The 17383-nt window shown below is 36.6% G+C and overlaps 1 protein-coding gene across 2 annotated transcripts; it reads left to right on the top strand.

Moving 5' to 3' along the window:
• Nucleotides 1-6064: 6064 nt before the first annotated feature.
• On the top strand, nucleotides 6065-16117 carry cacng6a (calcium channel, voltage-dependent, gamma subunit 6a). 2 transcript variants are annotated; one of them, XM_066675749.1, is made up of 6 exons: nucleotides 6065-6090; nucleotides 6411-6464; nucleotides 7204-7937; nucleotides 9740-9814; nucleotides 10012-10149; nucleotides 11738-12135. In XM_066675749.1, exons 3-6 carry the CDS (start codon nucleotides 7556-7558, stop codon nucleotides 11956-11958), a joined length of 816 nt encoding a protein of 271 aa, XP_066531846.1. In that variant the 5' UTR covers nucleotides 6065-6090; nucleotides 6411-6464; nucleotides 7204-7555; the 3' UTR covers nucleotides 11959-12135. The 2 variants fall into 2 exon arrangements, with proteins under 2 accessions (XP_066531846.1, XP_066531847.1); XM_066675750.1 differs by lacking the exons at nucleotides 6065-6090; nucleotides 11738-12135 and adding an exon at nucleotides 15962-16117 and having other exon boundaries at nucleotides 6376-6464.
• The last annotated feature ends 1266 nt before the right edge of the window (nucleotides 16118-17383 follow it).

Here is a 17383-nt window from a genome sequence, read left to right as displayed (position 1 = left end):
TTTATTTTCTTGGTAATTGTCTTATAATTTCTACTTCTTATACTTCTGTAGACAGCATTTTCTGATATACTACACTTTGCTTATCAGAGTATCTTACCTACTCTTTTATTTAATCAACTGTATAAATGTACATTATGGCAGCACATTTCAACAGGGTGGCACAACTCGACGGAAAACTGGAAGAAGATGGGGCTTCGCTGTTTGTGATACAGCAGAAATGTTGGCAGTATGGAAGTTTTTAAGGTGAGTGAGCAAAACATAAGGTAGGCAGGTTTCGACACTTGCTCAACTAAGGTCTTACGTGAATGGCGCAAAGTAAGTAATTTCAACACCACAAATTTAATTGCACATTTGAAGCACACCACCATGACATATATAAAGATTACATTAAATTGAAAGAAAAGACTTACACATGCAACCAGGGAAAAACCTGACGCTATTCAGCCGGATGACCAGCTCTTACAGTAATTTGACAAATACAGCCCAAAAGCTACAGCTATCGGCGGTTCTTGGTTTTGAAGAATGTTGGGTTCCGATGGCTGCTTGAGCATCTTGAGCCACATTACACGTCAATACTTTTTTCCATCCAGTATCTTGGATGTCACTGCAATTAGCAGAAGGATAGTTGGCCATTTCAAACACTCACAGAGTTAACAGAGTGCTTCAACAGGATGTTCTACTAGATTGCACAGAGTCTACTTCATGTTGCAAACCATGATAGAGCAGAAGAGAGGAATTGGTGCTTATGTTGCTGATTTCAATTTACCTGATACTCTCACTGCTTCACAATGCAATTTAATCGACAACATAATCATATTCCTTTCTAAATGCGAACAGCTAACCAGAGAGATGTGCCAGTCTGAAACCTTAGCTGATTCCTTCAGTCAATGTTTTAAAGTGACTGTTGAGTAAGAGTGCTTTGTTAGAGTCCCTGTACTGTGTTGCCACAATTGTAAACCCAAGATACAAGGATCGCTATTTAGCAGCAGATGGCAAACTGCAAACACACTAAATGTTCCAAACTGAGATGGAGAGTGGTGAGATGGAAGGTGTACAACATTGATATGTACAAAAAAATTCTTGAAGAAGTGTAGGCACCTTAGGAGAACACTCAGACAGCTACAGAGGTGAGTTAAAAATAGTAGTTTTAGTAGTTTTTAAATAATTGGATAAAAATGCAATGTGTAATTATGAGAATATAATATGCTTGTTTCAAATGTGTACCAAATTATTTTCCAAAACCTCAACAGAAAATGTTCATGCAATTTTTTATTAATATAGCAGGCTTATTTTTTTACAAACCAGATTCCAAAAAAGTTGGGACACTAAACAAATTGTGAATAAAAACTGAATGCAATGATGTGGAGGTGCCAACATCTAATATTTTATTCAGAATAGAACACAAATCACAGATCAAAAGTTTAAACTGAGAGAATGTATCATTTTAAGGGAAAAATATGTTGTTTCAAAATTTCATGGCGTCAACAAATCCCAAAAAGGTTGGGACAAGGCTATTTTTTACCACTGTGTGGCATCCCCCCTTCTTCTTACAACACTCAGACGTCTGGGGACAGAGGAGACCAGTTTCTCAAGTTTAGAAATAGGAATGCTCCCCCATTCATGTCTAATACAGGCCTCTAACTGTTCAATCGTCTTGGGCCTTCTTTGTCCCACCTTCCTCTTTATGATGCACCAAATGTTCTCTATAGGTGAAAGATCTGGACTGCAGGCTGGCCATTTCAGTACCCGGATCCTTCTCCTATGTAGCCATGATGTTGTGATTGCTGCAGAATGTGGTCTGGCATTATCTTGTTGAAAAATGCAGGGTCTTCCCTGAAAGAGATGACGTCTAGATGGGAGCATATGTTGTTCTAGAACCTGAACATAGTTCTCTGCATTAATGGTGCCTTTCCAGACATGCAAGCTGCCTTGTCCTCTCTGGTCCGGATGACATGGCGTCCCAGTGTTCCATAAAGAACTACAAATTGTGACTCATCTGACCACAGAACAATATAGATAGAGTAATGGTTAATCCACTGTTTACAGCAGGGTCAAATCATACTGATATAAGATACATGTGTGTAAATGTGTTCCAAATTAGGGGACCAAAACATTAGGTGTATATAGTGTCTTTCTGGTACCCAAGGTCACTGAAAATAACAACAGTTGTTAGTACTCACTAGATGGAAACAGGGATCCTTGTTTAAACTACAGCTTCCTAATTTGCTAATATAAAAACAGAAATTAAACTTAGGCTGGAATATCTATTGCCTTTAGGCAACAGCTCTAAACCTATTTAAAGTATATTCACCTTGCTGACAGTGTTGACTGTTTTCTCTCAGTGTTTAAAAAATGACATCAGAGAAGCTCTACATTGCGTTCTACCCATGTCTGTGTGGGTTTACTCCGGGTGCTTCAGTTTCCTCAAAAATGTCTATAGTCTGTGAGTGTGTTTCGCCCTGTGAAGGACTGGCATCCCCTCCAGGGAGTTTACAGATAATGAATGGATAAATCAAACAGTAGAGATTGGAGTTGAGCTTGCCCACTGATTCTGATGTTGACAGCTTTAATTAATTAATTACTTCTATAAAGTTCATAATGAATAATGAATAATATGTTAATATGTTTAAGTACCAATAAAATAAGTTACATTGACATATTTAAGCTTCTTTTTCAAATTTAAATGATTGAATCTAACATTGAATACATTAATTCAAATTGTAATTATGTATTTATATAGTTTACACAATCAAACATCAAATCCCAGTTTATTGTTCATTTATATTTATTTGTTAGTGAGTTTTTACAAATTTAATGCTTACTGACAGCATACACAGACTGTATTATTAATTGATAGCTTCTGAAATACATCAGTGAAAGTTGCTCAGTGCACCACAAAATGGTGGAGGCATATGAACTTGCAGCAGTTATACTGTGGCTATTGCAATGTTTGAATGATCAGGAAAATTCTTTAGTAAATATTTATGATCCAGGACTAATTTATTTGTTATGGATTTTCTTGGAATGAAAGCCAGGTTTAAGATTTGCTCTTCCCTGATTAACGTGTGTTCAATGGAGATATGTCGCTGGCTGCCCAGTGGCGCCATCTGATGGCCAGTGTATGAGCAAAAGCTGTGTGGAAGGGAGTCAATGCCCATCGCCATGCCGAGCACATAAGACTGCAGTACTCTCTCTCTCTCTCTCTCTCTCTCTCTCTCTCTCTCTCTCTCTCTCTCTCTCTCTCTCTCTCTCTCTCTCTCTCTCTCATATAAAAATGTAATACAGAAGCCGTTCCTTAATAATGGTCTGAATGCTAATTCTTCTTCATTCACACAGAACGAGCCCATAAAGGCACACCATCAGACAAAGGACGTGGCTAGCAGATTTTTATATTAAATATAAAATAAGATAATCCTTTATTAGTCACACTGTGGGGAAATTCACAGTGTTACAGCAGCATAGGGACAGTAGAGTAATAAAATAGACGTAACATAGAAAAAGTTAGTAATTACTATAAATATAAATAATGAAATATAAATGAAAATAGATATATCAAAAGCTCTGAAGAATATTTACAACTAATGAACATGGAAATATTGGAAGAGATATTGCACATTAGTAGATAGATAGAAATATTGCACATTATATTTTAGAATATCACAGTATTGTATTAAGTATTTACAATTATTACAAAATACACATTGTATTTATCATCCAAATAAATGTACATGCTGTATTTCAGTGTAAGTAAAGTGTCAGTGTAGATAGATATGAGTGGTTTACTGGAAGCAGTGCTGGTTGTAAAATCTAACAGCAGCAGGAAGGACCTTTTTTTTAATGTAGTAGGTGTGAGTGAGTTTGAAGAACAATGTTTTATTCAGATTCTCCTTGATCGCATGAATTTGTTAAATCAACAGCACATTATTTAAAATCATTATTTATTAAGTATTGCATGATAACCTCAAATATTACGACTCCACAAGGAGAGACTTGGAAAAAGTTAAACCAACACATTCACACACAGAATATCATACTTACTGGAATAATGTTATTTGGTTTAATCTAGTGTTGGGAGTTTTGTGGTTTGTTTGTTTTTTTAGCAAATAAACACTCACTGCTCAGATAAATAGCTTTTTAAATCTCATAATCTCTGGTGCCTAAAACCTTTGCAAAGTACTGTATGTATATACATTTATCTCAAGTCTATTTAAAACAGTAAATATTTGTAATTGACCATGTACATCTTACATTATCAATTAAATTATTTGTCACACAGCTCCAGGGACCTGGAGGTTGTGGGTTCTAGACCCACACCGGGTTACTGTCTCTGTGAGGAGTTTGCTGTGTTCTCCCTGTGTTCACATGAGTTTCCTCTGGGTGCTCCAGTTTCCTCCCACAGTGCAAAAAAGTATCCATAGGTGTGAGTGTGTTAGTGAACCTGTAAGTGTGTGTCACCCTACGAAGGACTGGCGCCCCTTCCGGGGTGTGTTCCCGCCTTGCCCCCAGTGATGAAGTGGTTACAGACCATGAATGAATGCAATTCCTCTTTAAAGGTTTTTTGTAAATGTCATTCTCTAAATTGTCAAAATCTATTTTATGGCCATAAAATGAAGAGAGGCTGACACCTCTCTCCAAATGCACATTACTTGAATTTAGAATCTTTATATGGTATCTTTAAATAGTGATCATTAATTATGAGTTGTCTTCAGGACCTTGGGCCATAGTCTCCTCTGTGTGATTTTGTAAATGGTACACTCATCTTAGACTGTATTAAGGTTACAGACTGATCAAATATGCATCCATCTATATGCATCACATTTTTTATTCTACCATAAAAGCTACAGCATAAGCTTGTAGCCTAAATGTTCTAGGTTGCATAAAACAGCATCTATCATGAAGTTAAAGCTTTCCCATTTTACATTAATGATAGAAGGTACTGGATTTTTACAATTTACAAAATGTTAGAAAAAAAAGCTGGAGTGTTAGAAACTAGCTTCAGCCTTGTGATGTATTTTGTTTAACATGGAATGAAAAATTCAAATATAAATCCAACTTTGCTTCTAAAAACAAACAAACACCTTAATCAGACTTCTAAAATTTAATGTGGAATAAACATCCAGAATGCTGCATACTGAAAGATGAGGTTTGCAATTTCAATCAAATACACTTTTTATGAATTTCAGGAAATGTTTGCTAGCTCTACAATCTGTTTGCATGCTGGAAAATGCTCCAGTGTTTTTACGTAGCTCTGGCTGAGTTAATGGGGAAAAGAAATAAAGGGCCTTAGTCCAAAATTCCTCAGACTTTTTCTCTGTGCATCGCTGGCTGAGCCATGACCAAGAAACAGCACTTAGAGGTGTTCGGATTGCAAAGAGACCTCTGAACTTGCTCTGAAAAGCATGAAAAGGGACGAGAATGTTGCTCTATTTCTGCTCCACAAGTGGATAATACTGACTTTTTTTTTTTGATAATACAAATGACATAATGTGGAACTGCATGAAAGTACACACTTGAGTTACAAATGAGTTTCTGTTTTATTCAGTGAATGAAAATGCACAGCCACGTGCATGTTACAGTTGGCTTTTATTCGCATACTGTTCTACTTTAAAAGATGTGGAGATTCTGAATGGGCACAAACACATAGGTTGTTTTGCTGTGAGAACTGCTGTTCCACAGAATTGCCTTTAAAGTAGAATAAATGTGAGTATAAGAACTCCCATGCAGATATCCATCACAGATTACTGTGTAAATGATGACTTTGGGGGCACTTTAAACTGAAAATGTAGTGAGGATTTTTTTCTCCTTCCCTCTAATCAAATCACTGCGTCCAGTTGCTAATGTTTTATGCTCATTTGAGTTAATTGCTATCACTCATTCAGACACTCTTATGTGAACTATATAATTGGTTAGCCTAGCCTTCTTTGTTGATGTGTTGGAATGTTTACCAATTACCAAAGCGAAATGTGAAGGCTGACCATCTTCCCAGGAATCCACTTCCCACTTTCCCCAGAGAGGCACAGCCGCACGTCTGCTGACCCGAACTCGACAGTGCTATCTCTTCTGCTGCTCCTTTTTCAAAGTTATTAACAGGTGGCTGTCGAAAATAGAAACGAGAAACACACACTCCAACTCACTCGCGCGCGCGCACACACACAACCGCTGAGCCAACACTGAGACACATTCGAGCAAGCGTGAGGTAACGGCTGATTGACAGAGGCTGAAACCCAACGCATGCAAGCTTAAAAAAACATCAGTAGGCCTGCCATGGCTATGCATGTAGGGGGCTGGCCCTGTAGTTACACACAGCCTCTCCCTCCAAACGCACATACGGCACCACCGTGCCAATTTGGCCTCCTCCCTCTTTTACCCTCCCCTTTCCCATTTCTGTCCCTCTGTTTTGTTTCTCCCAGGCGCAGAGAAAAGATTTCCTCCCTCGTTTCGACTGAGCCTCTCACGCCCAACAGGTTAGCAGCTTGTTTGTATCATTGTTATGGTTCGTTATTGAAGCACTTACCTGATCAGCGCTTGTCAGTCACCACTAAACGTCCAAAAAGTTTGTTTTGTCTGTGTAGGCGAGCTGTAGACTAAACATAAACACTCATCTCCCACTGAGGGGTATTTGGGTTTAAATTGGTTGCATCGATAATGTCAAATATGCATGGTATATTTCCCCCTCTTCTTTAATCTTCTCAGTTATAACCTTGCAAATATTAGGTGTACAAGTATGTTTTAAAGCTTGTTTATGTCTATTTGTATTTTTAATTCAAACATTCTCCTGCTGTTTTGTCTTTTTAACTGTGGCATAGTGATATTAAAGATCATAGTTTATACAGTATTAATATTAATACAGTTCTTCTCTCTCTACCATTTTCAAACTACTTATTTTTTTATGTTGAATGAAATAAAAATGGTCATTTTTAATACTATGCAACAGTTACTATAATGGGACAAAAAGAACAAAAAAATAATAATTTTGAATTAAATACATTACACACACAAATAAAAAAACCTTTGTGTTCTTAATAAATAAGCAATGGAGCCTTAATTCGTGATTTAAGCTAGCTAGACCTGCAAGTTCAGTAACCAGTATTCACTGTTTGAAATTAGACATTGTACAATGGGCTTTTTAATGAAAGATTGCTGAACATTTGTTTTATATTTTATTTATTTATAACTTTTTTTTCTGTTTTGTTTGAACTCTAGATATCCCACACTTGTTAACACCGGCCTCATCCTTTTGTCCAATGTTCTCCATGTCAACCCTGTGAATCACCTTCTTCACTCTCCATTGGTTTTTACGTGAAAATGCTCTCATGTCTTTGGCAGAATTCAAAGCTTCATTTTTATCCCTCATTGTCATTCAGCTGTCTGTGGTGGTCTTTACATCCCGATCATTAATGACTTCTGCCAAGTCGTATTCTAAGACTACACCATTCCACTAACTCAACCCTTAGGAGATACTTTACAGCCACCCTTCAGCCACTGTCTGTGATTGAGTGAGCCTTTACACTTCTGCTTTCTTTTTGCCTTTCTCTTCAATCCTCTTCCTTTCACCATGTGGTCCACCTTCATTGTACAGGATGAGGAGAACAGGCCAACGGCCACAGCGGGTGGAGGTGCCGGAGCACTGGCAGGGATGATGGGGGTTCGAAGTGGAGGTGGGAAGCGGCGGACTAGAGCATCCTCCCCTGCTCTGAGTGAGAGTCAGGAGGGGAAGATCAAGCTTGCCTTCTTTGTGGCCACAATAGGCATCACACTGACTGTACTAGGAGTGGGCACAGAATTTTGGGTGGAACTTTCACCACCCAAAACAAATACCAACAATGAGACCTGCCTTGCAGCTCACTATGGCCTGTGGAAAAGCTGTAGCAAGACTCTCTGGGTCACTGATGTTGATCCGGAGCGAGCAAGTTGTGGGCCTCTGGATCTGCCTGGAGGTATGCTTCTGATGATGGTATTGAATAAAAAGGGGCATATGTAGATCAAGATATACCTTGACTTTATTCACATTACAAGTCTCTATGCCAATGTTTATTCAAACCCACTATTTTTGCCCTGCTGGTTCTTATTTTTGCACAAAAGCTGATCATTAGTGTGAACACACATCTGCAAAAAATAAAGGAAAAATAGGAAGTAATTTGCCTTAATATTACAGCTTCATAAGTGTGATGCCTCACTGGCCTGTAATAGGGAGATAAGAGCCTCTGTAGTTTCTATTCTAGACTGCAGAAACTCCTTGATTTTAGGACAGTGTTGCATAAGTGAACGAAACATTGTAACTCAAGGGGGAACCCAGGAGCAAAAAATACCAAATTCCTTTAAAGGGCTTACATGTGTACATTTTCCAAAACATTAATATCACATGCTCTCTCCATGATGAAGACTTGCACAGTGAATTTTATTAAAATGCAACATGGATTCTGATCTGTTCTGCTATTTTTGTGTGATGTTATATCAGATTGGTACCTGTTTGGCTTATGCTTTCATTTCTGCCACTTCAACTATTTAATGTAAATATAGCCATGTACCTGCTAAAGATACACAAACACAAGTAGTCTGTAACGCAAACATAACCATTGACACAATATTTTCCCAAGCAGTCTGTTGCTGGGAAGATTCTTAAAATTATATTGAAGATTTTTATATCAACTCTAAATAAAGCAATGTTTACTAGAGGGAGAAAACGTTACGTTTTTTCCTAGCATTTTGTGTATTAATGACACTAGGTAAGATTAGGTATTTTTGCTTCTGGGCTCCCACATGTCAAGAAATCATGGGTGAGTGTGGGGGTGGATGGTTGCCTACCTTCCTCCTAAAGTTTTTGGATTTTGAAGCTGTAATTCATTCATTATCTGTAACCGCTTATCCAATTCAGGGTCACGGTGGGTCCAGAGCCTACCTGGATTCATTGGGCGCAAGGCAGGAATACACCCTGGAGGGGGCTGAAGCTGTAATTTTAAAGTGAAACTATAACCTAGTGTTGCTTTTATTCATTTTTGGCAGTCAGTTTGTGCTAAGGCACAGTACTTAATGTCAATCTGAAATCAAAGTAGACTTATATATACATTGTGTTAGTTTGTCTTCTTCATATCAAGCATGATTTATCAAATTAAGTCATATCATTTACAAACTCAGATTTACCTATAATCTTTCATTAACATTCCAATCATCAAAAATTTCTTACTTGTTTTGATTATGTCACCAGTGGTTTGATTAGGTCTCATTGTTGTGAAAAATAATATTAATCAATAATATAATTTACCCCCCCCCCCCCACTCCCCAGCACAGAGCTGATTTATAAGGTTGAGGGTACTGAAGGAAAACTGATGTTTCTGACTCACCATGAGGGTGGCATGGTGGCGCAGCAGGTAGTGTCGCAGTCACACAGCTCCAGGGGCCTGGAGGTTGTGGGTTCGATTCCCGCTTCGGGTGACTGAGAGGAGTTGTTGTTTTCTCCCTGTGTCCGCCGGGTGCTCCGGTTTCTTCCCACAGTTCCCACAAAAACACACATTGGTAGGTGGATTGGCAACTCAAAATTGTCTATGTGTGAGTGTCTGTGTTGCCCTGTGAAGGACTAGCGCCCCCTCCAGGTTGTATTCCCGCCTTGCGTCCAATGATTCCAGGTAGGCTCTGGACCCACCGCGACCCTGAACTGGATAAGCGGTTACAGATAATGAACGAATGAATGAATCATCTAAATCAGCCAGGCATATTAATTTAACCATAACTCTAATTCTAGAATCAAACTGTACCTACTTCAAGTTCTACACCACAGGAGAGAACACTGTTCTGTTTCAGAAAACACCAGCCAAGAGTGAGTAAGATTTCTGCTGCTACAGTACTTGCTCTCTCTCTCTCTCTCTCTCTCTCTCTCTCTCTCTCTCTCTCCCTCTCTCTGTCTCTCTCTAGACTTTATGTATTAATACTAAAAAAAAATGAAAACCTGCCGTAATATTTTTTATATTTCTCAAGATATTTTACTTGTGACTCTGTGTTCTTATCTCTGTGCAGATTTGACTGTAACGTCTGCAATGTTCGCTATCTTCAGCCTTTTCCTAATGTTGATGGGATCTATTTGCATCATCATGGCTATAAGTAAAGGAGTGCTGTTCTTCCTAAAGCCAGCTTCAGTCTGTTTCACATTATCAGGTACAGAAAATATGTTACCACATTCTAATCATGACTACTTTGTTTACATTATTTAACCTGGATTATCCATGCTCAATAATATTTAACACATACAATGAAATGTCTCTAGAAACTTCTGGAATATTCATGTTATTCCTTATTGAAACATACATCTCATTTTTCAGAACATTTGCAGATCCTATACCTAAGATGTAGAAAGTATGCAGGGTGTTTAACGTTTGAGAAACTTGAATTTCTTTACTGTGGTTATGATAGGGAAACAGTATTAATGTCTGCAGAACAAATATTACCATTTAATTTACTCTTCTCATTCATGGGTGAACACATATACATCTTCCCCAGTGGTAAAATACTTATAAATATTAATAAGTACTAGGTGAACTGTTTTTTAAATTTTTTATATATTTCTTTTTAAATAAATCTTGCACATACCCCTCCACTGTGTTATAACATTATATATTATCACAGTCCAATGAAATGCATGTTTCTCCATTTGTGTAAATTTTTAGTTTACTACACCATTTGAACACAGCAGCTGGCAGCTGCCTTTACATTGTGAGAAACTTTCATGATGAATGGACCAATAGAAATGCTTTTTCTTTGGATAGTGACATTATGTGGTGGATAATTCTCAGGAATGCAGAGACACTTACTTCATTATAGTATTTTTGTGTGTTGCCCTGGTACTAGTGAATTAGACTCAACAGTGTTGTAGACAAATGGGGATAGCTTTAATACAACAGATAATAGGTTAGCTAACATTCTTGAATCTGATATGTTGGAAAGGCAGACAAATGTGCAACCTAAGAATCTGGGACACTTTGACATGGGCCAGATGACAATAATATAGGGTAGCCAGACATCCTCTTTTACCTGGACATGTCCTCTTTTTTAGACTTAAAAAAATGTCCGGGCAGAATTTCACAAATGTCTGGGATTTTGTTTTTCTAGAGCTTTTGTTCACAAACTAGTCCCGCCCTTCCCTATTCCGTTTGGTACGCTTGAGTGAGACGGGGGAGTGGTGAAGTAGCCTAAAATCTTTGGATTGCACGGTCTGACTGTAGAGCTACCGTTATTGGTCGATAACCTTCTCTGTAAATATTTAATTGGTCAGTCTGCATGTCAGTAGTCCTTGTTTATGTCAGGCAAAGCTCATGTACCTATCCTCATTTCGAGCAGCTATGCCAAAACGTAAATGTAAGTTCTCAGATTAATTAAAAAAGAAATTCCTATGTTTTGTGTAGCAAATAAAGGTGTAAAGGACCTAAAAGCACACATAGGTTCAGCTAAGCATACAACAGCAGCGAGGGGCGAGAGCTCATCACTCCATCCCTGGTCACCCTACAATAATAAGCAGCCTTCTCCAGCACCAGGGGAGTAGTTATGTGTTCTGTGCCTTGCTCAAGGGCATTTAATTTGCTATATAAAATCACTAGTGATCCTATAGGATTTTATAATAATGTTGACACCTGTAAAACAATGACAAACCTGAAAATGATTTTTTTTTTGTAGTTTCTTTGAATGTGAATATCCTGCTTAATGCTACACAGCAAAAGATTGACTTGTATTTCATTTCATCTCAAATCAGGTATCCTCGTCTTCCTGTCACTCATCTTTTTCCACCAGTCAGTTCTTTCATTTCTGGCCAGTGACCACTCCATACCTTTGCACTATGAACTGTCGTGGTCAGTGACATGTTTGGGGTGTGCAGGGGCATTGCTTGTAGTGGCAGGAGCTTTATTTCTTCTTCTTGCTCTTCCTTACAGTCCCTGGGAAAAGTGTCTTCCATCCAGGAACAACGAAATTTAGTTATCTTGAAAAATATTAGCTCTTTTTTTGTAAACTTGTTTGTTTGTTTGCTTACCTTCTTTTTGTATGGCATAATAATGGTAAATGATGAAGCAGACAAATTCAGTTTTTAGTGCAGTAATATTATGGGGTCCTCTTTTGGAGAGGGAACATTGTTTAACTGTACCAAGTAATGCCTGACACAGATATTTTTTTTCTGCAGTATTTAGTAAAAACAGTTTCTGGTTATTGCTGTGTTTATATGTTGGAAAAAATTAAATATACATTTTAATATGTGCCATATCTTAGGCCACATTTGAGGTTTTATTTTTTCCACATTATGAATAATTTAACAACCAAACAGTGACTATATATTTAAATGTGCAGATGTATGTTCTCTGTACATAGTTATCAGTCCTAATAACATGTCATTTGTCCAGGGGGGGACTTTACAATGCAATATTTCATGAGTTTTTTAGATAGCTCAAGCCCATAGTAGACATGCCCCAAGTTTCTTTTTCAATTGGATTGGTTTGATTTAAAGCGTATGTTATCTAGCTAAACTAGCTAAAATGTTCAATTTAAAATATTAAAATTAAATAATAAATATTTAGTACAACAGTCCCCAAGTTTGTCAAAACGTTTGCACACAACTGTATGCCATGATACTGATTTGACAAGTATTATGTCCCAAACCATCACTTCTGGCAGTGGAACAGTGAAGTGAGATAAGATTAGATTAGAAAGGTATTATTATAAGTTTATAAAATATAGCTCCATAGGTTTTGCCTTATTTGAGAGTAATTAAAAGTTTATAATACTGTGTGGATTTAAAGCATATACCTCTGTTATTGTGTGACCCAGTACAAGTTAAAAACAGGGTGTTTACAGGGTGTCTTGACCAGAGACCTGCTAATCCCCAATCAGCTGTTAAAAATATCCTCACAACTTCTCAAGTACCAGCTTGGAGAAGCAGACCAAAAAAGAAGCTGACTGCATCAAAGGTTTAGCCCAAAAGATTTGTGTCCCTGTATAGTTAACACAAGTTTGGATCTGCTAAAAGTGAAAGAGCTTTTGGAGTTTTTATACATAGGGTTTTATCGCACAAAGACAAAGCGCAACAGGGGGTAAATAGTACAAAAGTAGTCTAAAGCTATGGAGCCCCTAAGTATAAACAGTAGAAAAACATACTGGAGACAAAACATTCCCTCACTTTAACAGTCATTTTCCCAATTAGTCATCTTAATATCATGCTACAAACTGCAGGACTGCTTAGTTTTACTTAAACCTTGGCTTCAAATATCTGGAAATACAGTAGGGTTTGGTGATAACATGTTGTTGTATATCTGGTATTCTTGTAAACACTTCAGATACTAATTTAAAGGAACACTTTGTTATATTGAGAGAATGATTTGGGGATCCTTTAGTTAATCTGAGAGAAACATATTTATTAAAATACTTTTTTTCCTACCTTGATATTTTAGAGGTTCCATAGTTCTGACACCAACTGCCAGTATCCTTTTGTTTTAATAATATTACCTCATTGTTACAGTTAAACTGTATACGCTCTTAACATTTTATAGATATTCACAGATAATTTCCGTCACAGTGCTCCACTGGTACACGCCTGATTTCAGCCCTGAGTCTCTGTAATACTTAAAAGTATATAGCAAAGAGTTTGTGGACAAGTTCTCACCCAACATTTCTTCAAATTTAAGGGTATTAATAGGGAGGCCTTTAATATTAATAGAGTAGACATTACACAGGGTGTTGAAACACTGCATGCCATTTAGCTAAGAGGACATTAGTGAGGTCAGGTCCTAATTTTGGAGGATTAGTTCTGGCGAATCCAGGTCATCTCCAATGTTTAAGACAAAGCTCTATTAATGTTACTCCAGAGAAAGCAGTGCCACTGCTCCTCTATCTACAGGCATGTGTTGGGGTTTACACTACTTTAACCAACACTTGACATTGTGCATGAACACTTTAGGCTAATGCACAGCTGGTTTGGAGCATTATGTCATGCTTTTCTTAATTGAGTATATACAAGTCTCAACAATGGGTTAAGCATAAAGAAGTTATTTATATATATATATATATATATATATATATATATATATATATATATATATATATATATGTGTGTGTGTGTGTGTGTGTGTGTGTGTGTGTGTGTGTGTGTGTATTATTGGAAATAAAATGTAGATCACACTTTATGGATAAGGAGATTTTAATATGCCAGTGTAACTATTCTCATTGGAGTAACCTTATACTAATATCCAGTGAAGTTTTAGGTGCTGTATTGTTAAAGAAAGAATGGTGCACTACATTATTTTGTGATGTTGAGACTGTAGAATTCACTTTTAAGACACTATATTTTTCTAATACCACTATTAGTTTGGAAAAGTAGGCTTGGACGGCACCACAGGGATTAAATGAATTATAAACAGAGAAATTTCATTCAGCCGTCTGTCAGTTATAAGCCATATGACATTAAAACATCTTTAAAATTAATTTTTATAGTATTAATTGTAAACACATAAATAAAGAATAATAATTATTATCATCATCATAATAAAATTATTAAAAATGCAATCAAAAATTTCCCAGAAATGTCCAAAACAGCGAAACTTGAATATGCTACAAGTTGAACACTGTCCAGAAATAAATGATGGATAGGCATTATTGCTATAGACTCTCCCGCATTGTTTTCCTCACATTTAGATCATTTGCAGGCTTTTTTTTTGTCACCGTTCCCTGAACAACGCAAAATAACATTAATAATTTTCATACTATTTACACTGTATTGGGTATTAGAATTATCTACAGATGACTAAAGCATACAGGAAAATGTGCACAGGTCATATTCAAATACTAACGCCTAAAGTATGTTGCATCTGTAGATTTAGGTATCTTCAAAGGAGCCAATCCCAAATGGATAAGAAGGGTATTATTGCATTTTTTTTTAAATAATGGAACTCAAATTCTTCATGTAACAAATTTAAAAGTGATGTATATTTTGTAGCATACAGCGTTAGCAAGGTAAAGGCTAGATTAATTCAAGGGTACTTTGACACTGTATTCAAGTCTATATGACAAATCAATATATGACCTTACAAATACTCTCTCGTGGCTTATGGATGATCTGATTTTTACAGCAATGTTCCAATGGACCAGTGTTGCCAATGTAGTGTAAATCCTTCCCAGAACAGCAGAAGTTTTAACAGCTGAAAAGAAAAGAAACTGTCTATTAATACCCTTCTTTTTTTAGAAGAAATATTGGATGAGTAGATGTCCTAAGACTTGTAGCCATATTTTGTGTTTGTGTCTAAAAAAAGAAAGAAAAAAAACATATATATATATATATATATATATATATATATATATATATATATATATATATATATATATATATATATATACAGTAAGTTTAAGGATCAAAAGCTAAGGAGGAACATAAATTCATTCCTCATTACCATATATTACAGATTGTCTTTTTTCACTCATCTTAGAACATCCTTTTTTTTCCCACCAGAGTTGTCTCCAACATGAATGTCTTATTGTACATAAACGTTTTTAAAAAAGCATGCTTTTCATAATCCGAGTGACTTCACAGGGTGGGTGGTCTTATAATTTATCAGTTGCTTACAGTGTTTTTAAAGTGACTCATGTATTTTCACAGCCATGCTGCCTAAATGGAACTTAAGTGTATATATATTATGTATGTGTTCTTGCATTTCTTATATGAATGTTTAGCATTTAGGGGAAAAAAACATAGAACCACAGTAGATTTTTGAATACTTAGCTTTCTGTGCCTTCTGTATGCATGCACAAATCCCAGTATGATAAGCAAAATTAAAAAGACAATGCCAAATCTGCTGAATGCTCCTCACTTTTTTCTCTTATTTTTGCACACAAATACATGCAGTTTTGTATATTGACCTCCTTTCAGATTCCTGTCTCTGCACTTTTCTCACTCATCTCATCTCCTCCCCTCCTTTGCTCCCTCCCTCTCTAAATTTAGAGCGTGGCCAATTGCGCTCCAGTGGATGTATGCAACACAAACCTGGGGCTTAAGTGCAGTTCCACCACCCAAGCCTTTTCTGAGCAGCAGTGCTACCTCGTTTGTCATGTGTGCCATTTCCTCACCCCCAAAGCAATTGCATGTCTTTCTATACTGACCCCAACATTACTGGCACTAACAAACATTGTTTTCGTGCTCTTACATTATATATAGATTTTGCTTTTTTTTTCTTTACCAATAGCAACCATCCAGGATGAACCGCACATGTTACTGCTTTAACTTTACACTCACATTACCATTCTTGCAACACACACACACACCCACACAGTGGAAACATATATCTGTCCCACTGTCAGGGTTAGATATGTGATATTCATTGCACTCTGTTTATATAGCAATTTAATTGTTTTAGAGAGTGTGTGTGTGTGTGTGTGTGTGTGTGCATGTGTGTGTGCGTGTGTGTGTGTGTGTGTGTGTGTGTGTGTATGTTTGAGTCTGTAGGGAAAGATGGCAGCTCTTAGGCCAGGGAGCTCAAGATTTTGTCTGCTTTAGAAGCTTTTTATCTTAGTGTGTACCCGTGGAGATATGTTCGTTATATGTAGAAGTCTGATTTTTAATTAATTTTTTTCTCTGCTGTTAATAAGTGTGTGTATGGAATTATTCTGCTCATGTTAGCACACATTTGTTATTTTTACAATTGCTAAAAGTGCCCAAAATTTTGCCTGCATGCCTGCATTTATTAGAATTTTGCTTCAGTGCTTTTTGTGTGCTGCACGTGTTAAATTTGGTACAATTCAGTCATGTACATTTTCACATAACATAATGATCAGCCAAATTCTTTAATGTTTAAGCTTGGCAAAAATGTAATGATATATTTAGACTTTGAATGTCAAATTAAACACATTTAGACACTGTTATTTCAATATTTTCAGGTTCTCAGAACATTTTTCAACATATATTACTGAGAATGTGTGAAGAATTGTACAGTGACATAAACATATAGTCATAATTATATTAATGGCACATTACATATACGATTAAAACAACTACGGTTAATCACATGGACAATAAAACTTAATTCAGTGACTATATTTTCTGCAGTATATTTATTTTTTTCACTTCATGTCTCAGAAAATAGTACTCCAAATGTTCAGTGCATGGAAAGTAACACTGGGTTATGCAGATTTACAAATAATCCTTCCTCTGTAGACAACAGAGGTGAACAGTTTACTGGAGTCATGGCTTATTCGCTGAATGCAAACAATTGCTAAAGGAAAAAATATATATTGCCTTTGGAAAAATTATTTTATTACATTTTCTTCCCTGTTAAAATGTGTTTAACCTGACAAATAAATAGTCCACCCAAGAAATATATGTGCTCTGTACAAGTTATTTTCACTGCAAAAATCTGCAGTGTGTAAT

This window comes from Hoplias malabaricus, chromosome 6, assembly GCF_029633855.1.
Source record: "Hoplias malabaricus isolate fHopMal1 chromosome 6, fHopMal1.hap1, whole genome shotgun sequence".
Classification (NCBI taxonomy): domain Eukaryota; kingdom Metazoa; phylum Chordata; class Actinopteri; order Characiformes; family Erythrinidae; genus Hoplias; species Hoplias malabaricus.
Note: the sequence above shows the minus strand (reverse complement) of the source record. Positions and strands in the feature narration are given on the sequence as shown.

Excerpts from the sequence above, each read along its gene's own strand:
- cacng6a (XM_066675749.1), top strand. The coding sequence starts at position 7,556 with ATGTGGTCCACCTTCATTGTACAGGATGAGGAGAACAGGCCAACGGCC. Across the intron at positions 7,938-9,739 it reads GCCTCTGGATCTGCCTGGAG|AATCAAACTGTACCTACTTC; the intron begins GTATGCTTCTGA and ends CTCTAATTCTAG. Across the intron at positions 9,815-10,011 it reads TCAGAAAACACCAGCCAAGA|ATTTGACTGTAACGTCTGCA; the intron begins GTGAGTAAGATT and ends ATCTCTGTGCAG.